Here is an 18990-nt window from a genome sequence, read left to right as displayed (position 1 = left end):
CCAGTTGAGAATCAAGCAGGGTAAGATAAGTTTAGTACTAAATATATAAATTATAGATTAAACAGAACAATTCCAGTAGTGCACAGCAGTGAAAGAAGCACCTTTTTATTATCTGCTTGTTCTTCATGCCAAATAAAGCGGTCAGGCAGTGTCCTAGAGAGGTCTATTAAAACAGGGTGAATTTGAAAAAGAAACACAGAATTAAATTTTCATATGTAAGATCAAAACATTTTTGGAGATGACTTAATAAAAGATGTTACCTTAAATTCCGCAATGCTGTATTGACTTTATTTCTTTTTGTGCCACCAGGGCCTGGCTTCTTTTGCACTTGATATGTTTTCGGTTTGGATTTGGATTTTGGTGCAGTAGATTTTGTACTGTTTTTTGCTGTAGTACTTTTTGCAGTGGTGTTTTTTGCAGTTGTACTTTTTGCAGTTGTGTTTTTAGTCCTTGGAGGAGATAGCTGAAGGGTAGAAGTGCTTGCACTAATGGAAGGTGCAGTTGATGCTCCTGCCTGAAGAGGTCCAACTGAAGCTCGAATAGTGACCTAGAAAAATAGAGGCTACTGAAAAGTTTTGAAATTTTTAAGTGCAATTATCAATATTAACATAATCATTATTAATGTACCAAATCAAATGAATATTCAGCAGGTTGAAAATATCAGGACCCCAGAAAACAGATAGACCTTTTACACTTGTACTATACAAATCTATACTGTTTCATTATCAATTTAATTTTCCCTTAATATTCAAACTTTATGAATATGTACTAACATTATTTCAGAAGCAGACAGATAAAAAAGATACAGAAAACACAGATCTTTATATTAATGACCATGGAGTTTGAACAAAAGAATTTTTGTTCTTATATTTTTAAAAGAATTCTGTATAATTTTGACAAGTATGTGGGAAAAAAACCTGTTAAAGACTGAAGGCCTTTAAGGTAGTGTTTTGCTCTCCTGAATAAATTAGCAAATAATGAGATGTTTCTCTATGTCTTCCAGAAAATTATGAAAGGGAAGATGTAGTCCACTATGTATGCCATTTGTGAAAAACTGTCCATTCCCTACTAATATTGTTATTGTTGTTTGTCCTTCATTCTAGAAGACAAGACCATGACATCAAGATATGAATTAGATTGCAGTGAGGGAGGGTCCTGTGCTATGTCACCAGTCTCATTTTCTCCTCCAGAGCCATCTGAGTCCAGTGGCCAGATACAAAACAGGACAACTGGAGATGGGATGCATGGCAGCTGGGATTAAGTGACTTAGGTCACACAGCAAGTAAGTGTCAGATGTCTGAGGTCAAATTTTAACTCAGGTCCTCCAGATTCCTGGACCAGTACTTTATTCATTGTGCATTCATTCAATTCAAATAAGGAATTTTTAGGGAGAAAATTCTACTAATATAGAAATGCATGTATCTTTTGTGCATCTGTCTTAAGAGAATTTACTGCTGCACTAAGAGAATAAAGTGTCCTTCCCAGGGTCATACTGCCAATATTTATGTCAGCAGAGGGCTGTGTATCTTAGGTTTTCCTGAATTTATGAGCTTTTAACTTACTACTGCCAGGTTTCCCTTCATGATATATTAATTTCCATATAAATTTCATATATGTGGATGATACAAAGCCAAAAACTGAACAATTCCTTGCTCTCAAGAATTGCAATTGAAAAAGCTTATGTCATATTTAAAACTTACTTTTGTTCCAGGAGGCAATCCTTCTAGTTGTTTAGGTTTTTTAAATGTTCGATGTTGAGTCTTATGATCCATTTTTTCTTTGCAAGTCAAAAACTGTAGTCGACATTTTGTACAACGATATATTCCTTTTTTCTATTTTTTAAAGAGTGAGAAGTTTTTTAAAAATCTATAATCAAAACATTCATGACTGAAAAATGTCCTAAATGAATTAATTTCCAAGTTATCTGAATGAAATTGTAAAACTTTACATAGTTCAGAAATACATATATTCTTTCTTTAGAAGACCTCACAAATAATGTCAATAAATTATAAAGATCTGACAATCTCAATTTAGTACTCATTTATAATACAACCTTACAATCTAAATCTAATACTCATCTATAATACTTTCACAAGGATTAAAAAATACTAAAGGCATATATTAAAATTTTGGTGGGGAAAAATTATGAAGGTAAAATTGATGCTACTATTCATAGAAATTTCAAATTTTTAAAAGCTATCATCCAGTAGTCTTAATTTCCTTCATTAATTATCTTACTAAAATTATTCAAAAACTAAGCTAATTTTGTTTCTTATCTGACTTCCTCAGTTTACTTTTTACTCTGTTACTTCTACATTCAATTATTTGTTAAGACCTATAAAGCTCCTACTGATATACCACTATGGCTGTGATGGGGGAAAAAGTATTTGATTGAGAGTTAGACATAAGTTTCAATTCCTACTGCAACTCATTAGCTTTATCATCCTGGAAAAGAAATTAGTTCAACTCTCTGTGCTTCCATTTCATTACCATCTCCCAAAAGCTCCTTCTATCTCTGATACCTATATTCCCCCAAAACATTTTATTCTATTCTGAATATTTAATTTACAACTGTGTGGGCTCCTAAAATAGCCTCTGAACAAATCTTTTGCCTTCACTTGTAGTTATTTATCTTTCTCACTACTGCCAAATTAATCTTCCTTATACATAGATTAATTCTTCCATCTCTATGCTGAAAACTGTTCAGTTTCCCTATTGCCCATCAATGTATTATGAAAATGCAAGAAAATACATAAGTAAACAAAACAAAGATACCTTAAATGTGCTTAACAATGTTTAGAACCTAATTAATATGACTTTTTTTCAAAGTCAGCATTTCCCATTTTATGATTAGATGGACCAAATTAGATGAGGCGACCACTGAAACTTCTCACTTCACTAAGAATAAAGAGTATCCAAGTATCCAAGTATATGAATCAAAAACTGCCTCTGAATGTCCATGCCTTTAGCTGATTTCCTTGTCTCCAACAATTGGATGGATTCCCCACACAAGGATAGAGCATCAACATGATGACTAGTTATGGTCCATGAACCCTATTAACTTGTGGTATAAATTCTTTTTTGGGGATGCCACACAGTACTCTCAAATTCACCAATCTCCCTAAATCCCAACATCTACATCTTATAGTGACAGAACTGTGCTGGAGGAAGGTTTAATATCAATAAACCTAATCTGTTGTTTTTTCACCCACTCTCCCCTTCAAAATAATTGGGCCAAAAATTGAGAATTTAGAGAAGAAGAAAGAGGAAGAAAGGAAGAAGTGGCTAAGTCTTAAGAAACCATTTCCAAACAGATTTAGAAAGAAATTCTATTGGGGTCAGCAGGAAAAGAGATGAGAGGGTTGAGTCACTGGGCCATGACTGTTTCAGTCCAAATGAAGGTAGCATTTGTGGGAATGAGAGATTGGAAAGGGAAGAACAGGTATACTGTCTTTTGTCTCTCTCACTTCCTCCTTGAAAGAATTACTTTCTTTCCTTTACCTCTTATACTTCTGATTCCTTTCTCCCAAATACCCAATATGCACAAGGACCATGCCTAGAGACCCCTCTTTCCATTTAACCCTAGAGAATATTGCCTTTTAATAGCATCATAACTAGAGGGTAAACTAGGAGGGCAGTTGGAGGTTAACTAGAATATTAACAGAGAATTTTTAACTGTAACTCATTGTTTAGTAAAAGCTTCAATAGAAGCACTGTATCTTTTATTTTAGTCAAGAGGGGATTAACAAGAATGTTTACTGACTTACCTGATGCTTCATATAGTGGTGCATGTATGGTGTTGCAAGTTTAATAACTTTGAGGCAAAATGGACAAAGCAAGTTCTTAGTATTTTCATGAGACGTTCTAAAATGTGTTTCTACATCAGAAAATGATGATGATCTATAATTACACACCTAGAAATGAAAAGAAAAATTAAAACATTTATATCTGGTATATAGATAAAACAGTTATCAAAAACTGGTAACCAGTTTACAACAAATAACATTAAAATAGGATTCACTATTCAACCAAAACCCATTTTCTATTTTTGAATGTGATGCCAAGGGACACTGTGAGCTGTTAATTAAAAAAAAAAAGGGTGGGAATACCATAGCACTAAATTCTAGCTGACCTTAGTACTTGTCAAACAGGAATCATCCACAAATTCATCTAAACTGATCTTCTCCAATTTTCAGGATTCTTGACTCTATGTGAGGAATTTTATAATTTCACTATTATTTATTTTCTTATATTTGAAATCTATATTCTAGGAATTTATCTAGTATCACTATGTCCTAGAAAATACTTCATGTTTTGAGGTGATGCTAACATCTGGCTTAAATATCCTGTGACAGTTACCATTGTCCATTTCTCAATTAAGTTTTATTTAGAATCTACTTTGCAAAAAGCTCCATGCTAGTAATATCACCTATTCAACACCTTATCTCACTGTAGAGATAAGCCCAACCATTAACATATTTATAAATTAACATTTTTCCTAAAGGAATTAAAATTATGTGAACTGAGAAATACATAAATGTGTAACAGAATTTTCATGTACCTGACAAAAATATGGCATTTCACCAGGTTTATGATTGTCCTTCATATGTTGTAAAAGAACTTGCTCTGTTTCAAATGATAACTCACAGATTTTACAAATAGCTAAAAGAAAGAAAAAGCATTCAAGATATAACATTCATAATTTTAAAAAGATTTTACATATAACTTATTCATATTAATCCTCAAAAAGTACAAATGACATTATTTTAAATTTTTACCTATAATATCTGTAAATTGTGGAACCTGAGTTTTCTTATTTAGTTGGTTTAATGCTAATAGTTCAGGCTCACACATAAACACAGACACTCATATGCTAGCTCTGGCAATGGAATTTCCACTTCATGGAATTTACAATTTACAAAAATAGATAATTCATAATGAAAAGCTGTCAGAAGTCAATTATGTCTTGAAATCCAACTGGTATATAGTCTAGTTTTTTCTAAAATGACGCTTGCTTTTGCCTCCCCATTTCACAGTATCAAACCAAATGACATACAGAGTTTAAGTGAACATGTGACTTACTAGAGAACTCATGGGGTGTGTGTGTGCTTTCAATGTGACATTGCAGTTGGAAAGGAGTGGGAAACTGACGATAGCAATGTTGGCAAGTCGTGTGGTTTTCCCAGCTTTCGCTGCTCTGTTTCTCAAGTTCCAAATGGTGTTTCATGTGGTTCATAAACCTATAAGTGATTGTCAATAAGTGTAAGATTGTAGTTTAAAAAAAAAAACCACTCCTCACAAATTAATGTATTAATGTGTAAGGCTATTTACTAAAAATGTGCTTGCATTATTACATAACTCTCAATATACTTTAAAAAATTAAAGTAATAATGATTTTATATCTCATCAATTAATGGTTTTAATCATTTTAATAAGCACCAATTTATTTTGTCTCCATTAAAATTTTAAATCTACCAATTTGTTCATTATTTGGCTAATTTGGTTTTTAAAATACTAGTTTCACTCAATATTTTTCAGTTAAGCCTTTAAAAAATCTTTAATGCATTATATTGAAGGTGAAGATAAGAAATTGGAAAAACTAACTTTTTTTGGTACAAGTAAAATATTGTTTACAAGATTAAAAGAAAGGAAATCTGACCCACCACTAGCAGTTATAATGCCTTAAGAATAAAAACTCTGAAGGTCCTGATAGTATGCAATATATATCAGCCACATAAAAGACAAAGTACCACTATTTTGACTTGTCTATTTCTACGTACATATAAAAGCAATTTTAATGCCTGCATTTACAAGAACCTTTTGTTTTTTTTAATGACACTAGTTTAATGTTAGCACAGACTCTTCATTTTAATTTGCAGACTGTGCCCCTTCTAAGCAACACCCATTTTTCAGTTTTAAACATTTTGCTATATCAGCTACTCTAAAAGGCTTCTTAGGAAAAAGAACTGTGACCTTCAATGCCAGACAGAGAGTAAATACAAACGGGAATACCTAACAAAACAGCTTACTGAAGTTTTTTTTTTTTGCAACATTTGAGACGAATACAGTTCAATTAAAACAATAATTCGTGGATTGTGCAAATTATCAACAAATTATCCCTGTGAATCCTTAAAGGGAGCTGTTCTGAAACTATGTGATAATGTTATCAGTCTGGATGAAAGTAATAACATTATGTTCATTTTGCATCTCAAAAGCATAATCCCTTTTTAGAGGGTTAGGAGTATAATGTCCACTAAATCTGAAGTTTATGATATTTAGTTAATACCTATAGTCCTTTGCAAACAGTAGTGCTATTATAACTAGGTATCTGTGTATAATGTATAACAATTTTATTTAGAGAAATTAGCTAGTAAATAAATTGCCAATTCTTCATTTTAAGAATCCAAGAAAAACAAATCCATATAAAATAATTTCTTACCTATTTGCTGTCTCCAAGCTGTCATGACAGTTGACATCAGTGGATTTAACTCCTCCTACCAGTAGGAGACAGGAAAAAGCAAAGCTCCTGCAACACTGCTCTCTCAGGGTGGGGAATAGGTTTCTGAGCTTTTTAATTAAAGCTGAAAATGATAGTCCTGCCTGCTTTTGGTAGTCACTCAAAGAGGGGGCATGAAACCTCAGACAAAAATCATGTCTGAATAGAAAACGGAGGCCTCATAGAGCCATTCTTTCAAGCAATATGACTTAACCTTTAATGGGCCAATACCCAAGTAACAAAGAAGAGAAGTCTAAAACAAGTAACTAAACAAAAAAGGAACTTACTAAAAAAAAAAACAAAAACGAGTTCACAACATCATCCATGTAGTTAGATGGGAGCTGGAGACTATGAAGTCAATTCCTTTTTTTGATTAATGAGGAAAATGAGTTCCATTGAAGAGGAGAGACTTGTTCAAGATCACAAAGGTAAAAAACAGTGGAGTCGAAACTTGAACGCAGGTACTTAATTAATTTCAAACTCAGCTGACTTTTAACTTTTCATTGAGTTCAATTTTGATGAAATAAAATTATGAAATAAAACTCATTAGCCAAAAGTATCACTTTCCACTCAAAATGAACTAAGTCAGTTATCTCTTTGAGAAGTTTTTCTGATACTTCAACTAGAGGTGCATTCCCTGTTTAAAATCTCAACACTCTGTATTTGTATTTTATTCTGTATATATTTATTATTTGTAAATTTAAATTGTTTTCTGCCCTGTTAGGATGTGAGATCCTTCAAAGAAGGGGTTCTTCATTTTCTACATTTGAATTACTAATTCTTGATACAAAGCAAGAATTAAATAAATGTCTGTTATATTTTCCTCCATCTCACCACCTCTACAGAGGTGGGAGGATCCACGGATGTAGAACATTTCATATATAGTTCTTTATTCTTTTTTATGTGGTGATTGGTTTTGTTGAGTTTTTTGCTCTTTTTTAAAAAATTCTTTATTCATAAGGAATGATATGGTACTCTGAGAATAAGGGAAAGAATACAATGAATATTCTTTAAAAAAATTCTTTTGAATGCTTGTAAAATGAAATTATTCTCATTCCTATGGTTCCTATGGTATACTAAATAGGCTAATCATGTTATGTTAAAGGAAATGGTGAAACAGAGATTTTTCTAAAAACTGTTGTTAAAAGGAAAATATGGAAGTGGTGAGACTATCTCCAACTTCCAAAGCAAGTCAGGCTTATATCAGAAATAAAATGAGTCAAAACCTTTCTGTTGTTTTGATAGATTTTTCTTTTTTACTAAGATTTCTTAGTAATAAAAACAGAAAAGGGGACAAATGTAAGAAATGGAATCAAGTTATAAAAGGTTTCATCCAGGCTATGACTCAAAACATAAAGTTCCAGTTGTGGCTAACAAAAATAAAAGAAATGACTATGATAGTAATGAAAAGAGTAATTAACAGGTGTGAACATCTAATGGCATAATGTATGTGAAAATACTATGAAAAAAGTAAGGCACCATACAAATATGAGGTGGAATTACCATCATATCATCCTTGTGAAATTTTAACCCTGAGTCTATTTTTACATCAAACAGGGTTTTATTAAAGTGTGGAGGAGAGGAGGAAGAGATATAGTACAGAGCAAATAATGTCCCAAAAGATATTCTTCAAATTACTATTAATGATCAAGTAGTGTACATATATGTCTCCTTAGATAAACATTAAATTGTCTCTAAAACTTGCCTTGAAAAGCTAATCAAAGATTCAAATGGCAGTGACAATAAATGATTTTCTATGATGCTCCAAAGCTTAGATGAAAAGTAAAGATCATTTTTTATATAAAAATCTCTATTATTTTCAAAAAATACTTTCATTTTTACAGAAAAATTTAAAATAATTTCAGGAAATTCACCTGGTACATCAAAATATTAAACTGACACTCTCTACTTAACTGGACCTTAGAAGTTTTCCAAATCTACTTTGTGTGTAGGGTTTTTGAAAAATTTACCAGCTGACAAAGAGTGGATTATCAAAAATGATAGAGAAAATACTCTGTTCTCCTTAAAATAGGAATGAGAATAGAATGGGTAAGATAAAAAAAAGAGCCAACACAACATTCTGCAATACATATTCTTAAGATTCTAGATCCTCTGTCCAATTAACTGAACTAAGTCAACTGTACCACATGTGAGAGATCAGTACTGCACAATTTTGAAGGGAAACACTGAATTATTAGTTAATCCATTGAGAAGAAGGGATTATTCCATTCTTTGTATTTTTATCTTCAATGCCTAGCACAATGTCTGGAATAAAATAGGTGTTTAATTAATGTGTAAAATTATTTATTAATAAGGATTTTAACAGTCAAAACTTGAACATTTATTTTAAGTATTCTACAAGGGTCTACAATCATGCTACTTTTCTGAATTAAAAGAAAAAGAAACTTAAAAAAACTCAAACCCTCTGCATTCCAAGACTCGCTCTACCATGTCTTAGCCACACAAGTCATTTGTTTCTAGAAATCTCAGTTTCCTCATGTGAGAAATAGGGTTATTTATAGAAAAGGTTAGATTTCAAAAATATGTTCATTTATGTTCATTGGCATTGTGAGCTAACTGTGATGAAACCCTCTTTCTCAACAAATAGGCAACTCTTCTTCAATTTATAGTCACAGATTGCTACTTGAGGGAACTAAAAGTTAAGTCAAACAACCAGTAGAATTTAAAAAGCTATACATGAACCAAATTCTTCCTGATGGGTCTTCTTGCCACTAAGGAATGATGCCTCACTAATATGTGATAAAAATAGAAAATATAATTTTAAGAGCCTAAAGTCTGATAAATTTTAAATCACATGTCCTATTTTTTCTACATTAAAAAATTTTAGCATTTAATTGACTTCATTTTGCTTTTTATGACAAATCAAAATATAATTCCAACATCTCATTTATAACTAATTTTCAAAATCAAAATATAATACTTAGAAAATCCATTCTAATTATGCTTTGACACTACAACTTAATCAACAAATAGTTATTAAATGTCTACTTTGAGCAAAATATCATGGTAGTGGGCAATGGGAAAATATATTTAATACTAAAAAATTATAATAGCCGACACCAAAGAACTATCATCTAGTGACAATCTAAATCATCATTCTTCCAGTTAGCATCACAAGTCATTATACTTAATATGACTATTCATGTCCAGATGAAGAAATAAGGCTATTAAATTAAAACATCTCTTTAAGTCTTCTCATCTATTTGAAAGATAGTATAATTTTTTTTCCACTAGTGGAGTTTAGTCTGAAAAACAAAGCAACTTGGCTAATGTTCTATATGAAACAAAAAAAACCTATTCTTTTTACAAATAAATTTATAATGGCACTAGTAAGAAGAGTGAACTAAATGTGTTAATTATCTTAAAATTTCTCCCAAAAAGAGTAATTATTCAAGATGCAAAAACACTAGGAAAATTCTGAGAGTAAAGAGAAGATCCAGCACTACTGGTGGGGAAATCAAAGAAATAAGTCTATATGAAATTAAGGAAAATAAGTTCCAAAGACAGCTATAAAAGTTTTGTGAAAGTTATTGATAGACAACACTAGAAAAGGAATCGTGTTTTCTTCAAATTAAAATAGATTTTTCCTCTCATAGTGTCTGACAAAGAAAAAGAGTAGAGTGAACTGCTTCAGCTCTCAAGTTCCTGAATTGCAAAAACACGAAAACAAAAGATTTTTGGGCAAGAGTTCCTGTTTTTATTACTTAGTAGGAAGTGTTAAACCCACTTGTCTAGAATGGCACACAACAATGCTGGCAAAAGAGACTTCAATTAGAAATGCTTTATAGTCAGAAAATAACTGTTCATCTAATAGTTACATAAGTATTTACATACCTAATGTTATTTTTAAGTACTTTCAGGCAACTGAAGCATTTAAAGGTTGTATGAGTCTTCTGATCTTGTAGGTTATCTCCTTCATGTTTCCCATAATAAAAGTCATTAACTAACATGATCAGTTTTCCTTTATCAGCATCAGCAATCTTATTTTTACTTGTTGTACTTGAAAATTCCGTTTTATTAGATCCCCAAAAGAAGTTATTGACCCTTTCTGGACAACAATACTAAAAGAAAAACACAAAAGTCTTAATTATTTTTGAAAAATTAATTACTATGAGACAATGGTAATTCTCACCTAAACCTATCTTATTTCATGACACAAAACACATGTTTAACTCTTTAGATAAAGGCAATATTTCTGCACATAAAAAAATGAGGTGCATATCTGCATGGCATTATATAATTTAGAAAAGTTTTGAACTTTATGCTATATAAATCAGATTACAAACATCTCATGTATTTAAATAAATCCTCACTTCATTTCTAGTCTTCATTATTAGCATTCTAATACTGCTTCTATATCAAAAAGATACAAATCATTCTTAGTCACAGTCATTTCAGCACATTATTCTCAACTATATAAACATTAGGGGTGGCTAGGTGGCGCAGGATAGAGCACCAGCCCTGGAGTCAGTAGTACCTAGGTTCAAATCTGGTCTCAGACACTTAATAATTACCTAGCTGTGTGGCCTTGGGCAAGCCACTTAACCCCATTTGCCTTGCAAAAAAACTAAAAAAAAAAAGTTAAAAAACATTTTTTAAAATTTATGGTATCAATAATAATGTCACTAAAGTCTTAAAAAGCTAACTGAATTAGTTTTTTTTTTTACTGAACAGGAAGGAAAAGAGGTGAGTCAATCATATAAATGAGCATGAAAGCCAACAGTGGTAAAGGGATTCTTAAAGTATTAAAGCAATAAGTTTTCATTATATTAGGTAGATCCTCCCTAGGGAGGAGTTTAAATTAAATTATGCACAAGAATTATCCAAGATAAAACAGAAAGAAATGTCTCAATCTGCATGTGTATCAGTAGAGTTAATGCTACATCAATAAAATCATGGATTTGAAAATATTGCCAAAACACATTTAAAAAACCCCCAACAAAAAACCCCTCAACTAAAATGGCAGTTATCTAGCAGTGAGATATTGAATTTAACTAAAGATTCTAATTAATAATTTCCACAAGTCACTCATAATCTGAAAAATTATATTTTCATCTAACATTTTCAACAACAAAACCATTTAGAACATTGGTACTGCATGTCTTTGATGAGTCAGATGCCTCCTCATGATGAGTATAAATATCTGTTCTCATGTACTATAAATAATCACAATGTCAAGTTATTTATAGGTGACATGGATAAAACCTAACCAAACCTAACAATGTATATAACAAAAATTCAGAGATTTAAAGATTATTTCAAAATTATAATTGGATAAAAAGTTTACCTTCATGTGATTTTTTAAAGGATCCAACAGATTAAAATGAATGTTACACTTTGGACAAGCTCTTGGGAAAGGTGGTCCATTTTTAGTAGAAGTAATTGTACCTAAAATGTATTAAGTATATATTTAGTCTCCAAATTTATCATTTTTATGTCTCAAAAATCTAATAGGAAAATATGAAAAATATATTTGAAGCTGCCCATACAATTTATAAAATATATAGTCACGCATACTTTTACTTGTTTGAAATTTCTCTTTTTTCCTAATGTTTTAATAGGCTGAATAATAGTTCATTTGCTGACTTTACCTTTGGAAGGTGGACTCTGTGATGGTGACTTTACTGAAGAGTATGGGGATAAGGGCTGGGTTCCAGCAATATCATCACTGGTCTTGGGCTTCTTTGAAGTAACACTATTTACTTCAGGAGTAGAGAGACGTTTCGTTACAAAAGAACTTTCATTCAGACCTATAATGATTTCAATGTAAAAAATTTTTAAATATTTTGGTGTGATATACTTACTATATATAAATGTGCACACTAATAAATAATAATCATTACTAAAAACTTCTTTAGAATAAGGATATTTTCTAACCAAAAGTTGGACAATTTAAAAATCTTAGTGACTCTGAATATCAAAAAGCAATGAGAGAACTCTAAGGGAAAATGTAATGGCTCTTCAAAAATATTCATTTTCTAATAATTCATGAAATGATGCTTATTTTCATTCCAGAAAATTCTTACCTTGTTTTACCTGGGGATTGGAGCAAGTCAGGGCACATTATTTGTAAATCAGAGAAAGTAAGCAAAAGCTTTGAAAAAATGTAACATGCTCAGGGAACTAAGTTTTCACCAATGCATTTGCAAAACTCAGAAAGCTAACTGCTTTGAACTTAACACAATGAGTTTAATTTGCTCCTAAAATTTTAAAAGGTCTTTAAAATGTATTAAAGCTCACAATTTCATAAATTTAAAGTCATATAAGGCAATTTCAGACAAACCCAATTTCAATGGACAACTGCATAGCAAATGAGGCAGAATATTCTACTCTTTTATCTTAAAAATTTTCAAATGATATTTCTTTCCACAAACAAAAAAGGGTCATTGCTAAAGTATCACAGAAGGCATTATAAAATCAGAGGTAGAAAGTATCTTAGAAGTTATCTATTCAGAAGACTTTATAAGATTTCCAAACTGAAAGGGACCATGGGGATGAGACTAGCCAAATTCTCTCATTTTTTACATTAGAGGAAAACAAGGCATCAGAAATTAAATGCCTTGGCCCAGGTCAGGCAGAAAGTGTAGAGAACAGTCTGTTTAAGAATTTCCTTAAAAAAAAAAAAGAATTTCCTTAATCTGCAGTTCAGTGCTCTTTTCAATAAAATCACTGTCCTCAATGGAAGAAATATTATGAAATACCACCCTACTATGTGAAAATGGTTTTCATCCAAGTTTTTAAAAGCAGACTGAAGTTATCAATGAAGTTGGGGAATACTAGTGTGTGTGACCTTGGAAAATTTCATTCTATTCCAAAGCAGTTTATGGAAATAAATACTATTCTCCTATACTGTTATTATAATTGCTTTATATACTCCTTTGAGTATTTTGTAACAAATTAACATGAAATTGCATAATATACTTAGTATAAAAATTAATTTGATGCCCATTTAAAAATTTTAGTTGCATATGCAACTTTAATAATTCAAACATGAATTAAAGTACCAATAGTTTTCAATATCTTAGCTTTCTTGAATAAAATTAAAATAGCAGATTTTCCTGTCAGTTTTCCATACAGCTTACATGTGGAATTTGGCAGGAAAAATAACGTCATTATGCTACTTGGTTCTTTAGTCAAATCTGTGTGTCAATTGATGATTTTTTCTTTTTTCCTTCTTTAAAAAACACGAAGATACTGGAACTGAAATATGCACATGGGCTGACAGCTGAGGTATCTGTGCATTTTTAACGGTGGCCTTTGTGCATCACTACATTAACATTCTTCTGAACTGAAGTTACTTGATCAAAAAACTTATGAGCAAATGTGAGTGCTGTTCTTGTAGTTGCAGCAACTGGATGTATATGTACAATTGGCTGGACAGGTTGCATAGACTGAGTAGAATCTCCTGTTTTAATACAGAAATTTTAAAAGCACTAAAAAAAAACCCTCCAAAGGAACATACATAAAATTCACTATTAATTTCATTCCCTTAAGCCTGTAAAACCTTAAACATTTACCCCTACCTTTCAACATATTATTCCCCATACCACTATCACCACTTATCAAAATTCTACCCATCTTTTGGGGAACAACTAAAATCTAAGCTCCTCCATATACTCCTCTCTGGTCAACCCAGTCAAAAGTTCTCCTGAGATTTGCATGAACTGATGCTGAGCAATATGAACAGAACCAGAAAAACATTGTACACCCTAACAGCAACATGGGGGTGATGATCAATCTTAATGAACTTGCTCATTCCTTCAGTGAAACAACCAGGGACAATTTTAGGCTATCTGCAATGGAGAATACTATCTGTATCCAGAAAAAGACTTGTGGAGTTTGAACAAAGATCAAAGACCATTACCTTCAATTTAGAAAAAATAAATGCATTATCTTATTATGTAATTGTGTGATCTCTTATACTTTATTTTTCTTCTTTAAGGATATGATTTCTCTCTTATTACATTCAACTGAGATCAACGTATACCATGGAAACAACATAAAAACTAGTAAATGCCTTCTGTGGGGGGAGGGAAGCATGAATAGGGGGAAAACTGTAGAACTCAAAATTAATAAAATCTTTCTAAAGAAAAAGAAAAGTTCTCTCCTGTGAACCCCTACAATAATTATACTATGTACTTAACAATTATAGTATAATTAACAAATTATAATTTATCTCAATAGATTATTAATGTCCTTCAATGCAGGTACTATTTTTTATGCATTTTCTACAGAGTTTAAAGCATAGTTTTGTAATGTACCAGGTTCTCAATGAATGAATAGAATTTCAAAAATTGATATAGCCATAACAAGAAACAGTGAATGACTAAATTATGTTTAAGTTAATAACTTTTGAGAGGAAAACTTTCAGGTCATTATTAACACCTTTTTGGTCCATCAATAGTATCTTAAAGCCTGAAAAGCAGAAACCCATAATTAACCATGTCATAGCTTTTCTGGCTATGATTTGGTATCATCCAGTTGATCTAGGGTATTCATTTCTTTCCCTGCATCACAAAACACATTATAAGATATGGGTATCAAAGTACTCATACCACAAAATGTATCTGAAAACAGTCTCATTAAAGTACAATTTCTTTCTACTTCAGAGGATGGTCAGTTCAACTTCTACTTGAAGAAAAATTCCTTTTTTACAATATCCATGACACTAGATCATACATGTTTGTGAATATCAAATTCCAAGGTCCTGAGATAGCTAATTCTTTTTGAAAGTCCCAACAATTAAGAAATATTTAACTTGTATCAAACTTCTATTTGCCTCTTAGCAACTACTTACCTGCTATATTTTTTGTGATGAAAAGTAGAGTGCAATGGAATACTCCCTGACTAGCATTCCCTTTGAATTAGAAATAGCTTCTAACCTAGAACTGTCAGCTACCAAAAGGGATATAGCTTATTTTAAGTAGGCCCATTTGGCATGACATACCTTCTGCCTCCCTAATCTTTGCTTCTTCCTTTTAGCTGGACCAAGTTGCTTGCTTTATCCAAAAAAATTCCCTGTTGGGCACTTAAGAGTCGAGGGGTCTTAGTCACCCCTCTTTTATTTTTGAATGAGGAGCTATTATTTTAATTATTATAACTTTAATTCATTATCACTTAAGTCTCTTCTATTATCCCTCATTCTTCATTTTGCCTAGGCTAAGTTTGAAGAAAGAAATTTTCTTTGTAATTGGAGTTTAGTCAATAACCTGATTTTTGACTCTCTACAAGGTTTCCTCTCTATTTGCAGGATTTATTTTATTTAACAAATATTTAGTTAAGTCCCTTTCCAAAGCAGTGAGGTTGGTTTAAAAAAGAATCTCAATTCAAACATATTTTAAACATCTGCTATATGTTGGGCACTGGGAATATAATACTAAGAAGGAAAAACAGTGCCTACTCCCAAAAATTATTTTTAATGGATAAAACATAAAAAAAATACAATTTGAAAAAGAATAGAGTGCTACATGAGGGAAAAGGTAAAGCTCCCGAGAGAAGTAACACCTGATAAAGAGTCTTGAAGAAAGCTAAGGATTCTGAGAGGCAAAGATGGAGAATTCCAAGCATGTGGGAGAGTTTATGCAAAGGTACTGAATAGGACTGCCAAGTTTGGGGAATACCAAGGAGGCCAGTTTTGCCAGGAAGTTTCTAAATGTGGGTAAAAGAAAATGTCAGGAAAAGTGACTAGAACAAGACTGTCGAGGTTTCAGGTACCAAACAAAGAAATGTGTAATACTCTCTGGAGACAATACAAAGCCACTTCAGTTTCTTGAACAGGAGAGCAATATTATCAATCAAATGCTTTTAGGAAGAAGTGCAGAAAGGGGATGTCCTTGAAGCAGGGAGATGAATTAGAAGGAGGTTGGAATAGTGACAGCAAGTCAGTGCAAGAACCACAAAGATGGCCATATGAGGGCAAAGAGGGGGAACAAAAGAGAAAGATGGTTTACAATTTGGTGGAGGTAATTAGAAAACAGTTTATTATTTAATGGAGAGAAATTTTAAGTTCTTTTATTATTGTAAATTATTCCTTAGAATTTAGCTCAACTTATCCCACTTTGCTAAACTGACATAATAAAAACTTGTAGGATTTTTTGAGTAAAAAAAATCAACCTTAGGGGCGGCTAGGTGGCGCAGTGGATAAAGCACCAGCCCTGGAGTCAGGAGTACCTGGGTTCAAATCGGGGCTCAGACACTTAATAATTACCTAGCCATGTGGCCTTGGGCAAGCCACTTAACCCCATTTGCCTTGCAAAAAAAAAAAATTCAACCTTGGAAAGACTAATATGAACTGATTCCTTTAAATGATTAGAAATGGAGGAACAATTTACACAATAACAATAATATAAAAATTTTTGAAAGAGTTAAGATCTCTGATGAATGCGATCATCAATATGATTCAAGAAGACTAATTATGATTGATGGACTCCTCTTTGATAGACTCAAGGTGCAGAATAAGAAAAAAGCTTTTGTATATGGACAACCTGGGAATTTGTTGTGTTTAACCACACACACACACACACACACACACACACACAAAAAAAAACACACATCTGTTATACAGCTTTATTTTTCTTTTAAATGAGTAAGGAAAGAGAAAAATGCTAATTCTTAAATGAAAAAGAAAATTTGACAACCAAAAAGGGAAGAGAAATTAGAATTTTACCCTTAATCAACCCTGAATATAGATACAAACAAGAGGATAAAGCATATATAACCCAAATTTAAACACCAAGTCAGGACAAATACTTGATGACTCAAAATAAAGTATGTCTGAAATCCTATTAAATTTCCCTTCTTTCATTTAGACCAATATGATGAATCATAATAATGATAAATAATAATATACGAACTGAAAAGTGAAGCAAGCAGAGCCAAGAAAATAGATAAAGTATCACAACAATGTAAATGAAAAGAACAGCAACCACCAAAAATAATTCTAAGTATATGCTGCTAAAATTTCAAATTTACTGAATTTTAAAATTAAATAAAATTATAAACATGTGAATGAAGTTAGATTTGTAGTCAGGAGATTTGAGTTTGAATCATGACTTTGATGCTTTACTATGTGATCCAGGACAACCTCTGCAATCCTGAACATCTTTATCTGCAAAATGGAGATAAAAATATCTATCAAATTAGGTTGTTGTCCACAAAGTTTTTTGTAAAACATGAGGTACAATAATATGAATTATTATGACAACCATCTGAATAAAAAGATTTCAAGATGTATTTTTTTAATGTATTTAATTCACTTTGGGGAGGTGAGGAGTTTGCCAAGGCAATGGAGTAAAGTGACTTGCCCAAGGTCACACAGCTACATAATTATTAAGTATCTGAGGTCACATTTGAGCTCAGATCTTTCTGACTCTAAGGCCAATGTTCTGTTCATTGTGTCACCTAGCTAGCCCTATTTAATTCATTTTACATGACAAATCACATTCTTAATTTTATTCATTTGTTGCTGGTTCTTATTTTATTTTTTTTCAATCTCACACACACACACACACACACAAACACAGAGCTAAAAAGATAAGTAAAAAGATAAGTACAATGGCAAAATTGCTTTAATTTTTATTCTTATTAGGTTCTCTAATGAAATCAGGTTTGAAGTAAAGATGAAAGGATGTAGAAGAATAGATAGTATAAAGGAAATCCTTTTGGAAAATGTTCTAAATAATAATATTTAAAGTTGAAACTTCTATCCCAAAATGAATACCTGTTTCTTTAACATAATCCTGCAAACTATTTCCCTAATGTACTTTTTTTGTCAATTTAACTGACTGTACTTCCTCCAAATTCTCATAATTTTACCTATTATAAAGTAAGTAGTATGTTTTCCACTCTTGACTCGTGATAAGAAAGTCCCCATATATACTAAAATATTTATAGCCAAACTTTTTGTGGGAGTAAGGAATTATAAACAAAACCTAATTATTGGGGCCTAAACAAATTGCGTTAAATCAATGTTGAATTATTAATGTCCCATAAGAAAGTGAGCTATATTAATTCATGAATATAACAAAACATGGTAAGACTCAAATGTACTGATGAAGAATAATCTAAACCAAGTGAAAAAAATATACAGGACTACAACCATGTAAATAAAAATAGTAACTCTCAAAAAAAAATCAAATACATGTTGCAAAATTACAAAAAATAAAACCCTAAAGAAACTAGGAGAAAACATTTCTCTCCCTCCTCTATCCCCAAAAGTTCCTGAGACATTTTTCAAGTCTTATGCTCAGAGCGCTTTACAGTTTTTTCTTATTTTGTCTCAACTTTCTGCTTTCATTTCTTACAATTATTTCTATTTCTGCCTCTAAGAGCTGCACCTATCCTTCCTAAATTATGAGGAAGTAATTAAGTTCCCAGTTCCTGGAGATTTCAAATAGAAGCTGACAGTATTCTTTCCAAAAGTGAACTGAATAACGTTTAAGATCCTTGAAAGTGAATATTAGAAAAACTTAAAT

At 31.7% G+C, this 18990-nt stretch overlaps 1 protein-coding gene across 11 annotated transcripts in view; it reads right to left on the bottom strand.

Moving 5' to 3' along the window:
• The window catches only part of ZNF280D (zinc finger protein 280D), a 102811-nt gene that overhangs the window by 50775 nt on the left and 33046 nt on the right, over positions 1-18990 (bottom strand). For all 11 annotated transcript variants that reach the window (XR_012478048.1, XM_074234600.1, XM_074234597.1 and 8 more), the window contains 8 exons: positions 12109-12267; positions 11805-11905; positions 10352-10578; positions 5083-5240; positions 4562-4662; positions 3768-3914; positions 1701-1832; positions 261-547 (listed from right to left, as the gene is read on the bottom strand). Coding sequence is in view for 10 of the 11 variants with exons in the window: in XM_074234600.1 (XP_074090701.1) it covers positions 261-547; positions 1701-1832; positions 3768-3914; positions 4562-4662; positions 5083-5240; positions 10352-10578; positions 11805-11905; positions 12109-12267 (1312 nt within the window). In the remaining variant the exon portion in view is untranslated. The remainder of the gene's footprint in view (positions 1-260; positions 548-1700; positions 1833-3767; positions 3915-4561; positions 4663-5082; positions 5241-10351; positions 10579-11804; positions 11906-12108; positions 12268-18990) is intronic.

The sequence above is a fragment of the Macrotis lagotis genome, chromosome 4 (genome assembly GCF_037893015.1).
Source record: "Macrotis lagotis isolate mMagLag1 chromosome 4, bilby.v1.9.chrom.fasta, whole genome shotgun sequence".
Classification (NCBI taxonomy): domain Eukaryota; kingdom Metazoa; phylum Chordata; class Mammalia; order Peramelemorphia; family Peramelidae; genus Macrotis; species Macrotis lagotis.
Note: the sequence above shows the minus strand (reverse complement) of the source record. Positions and strands in the feature narration are given on the sequence as shown.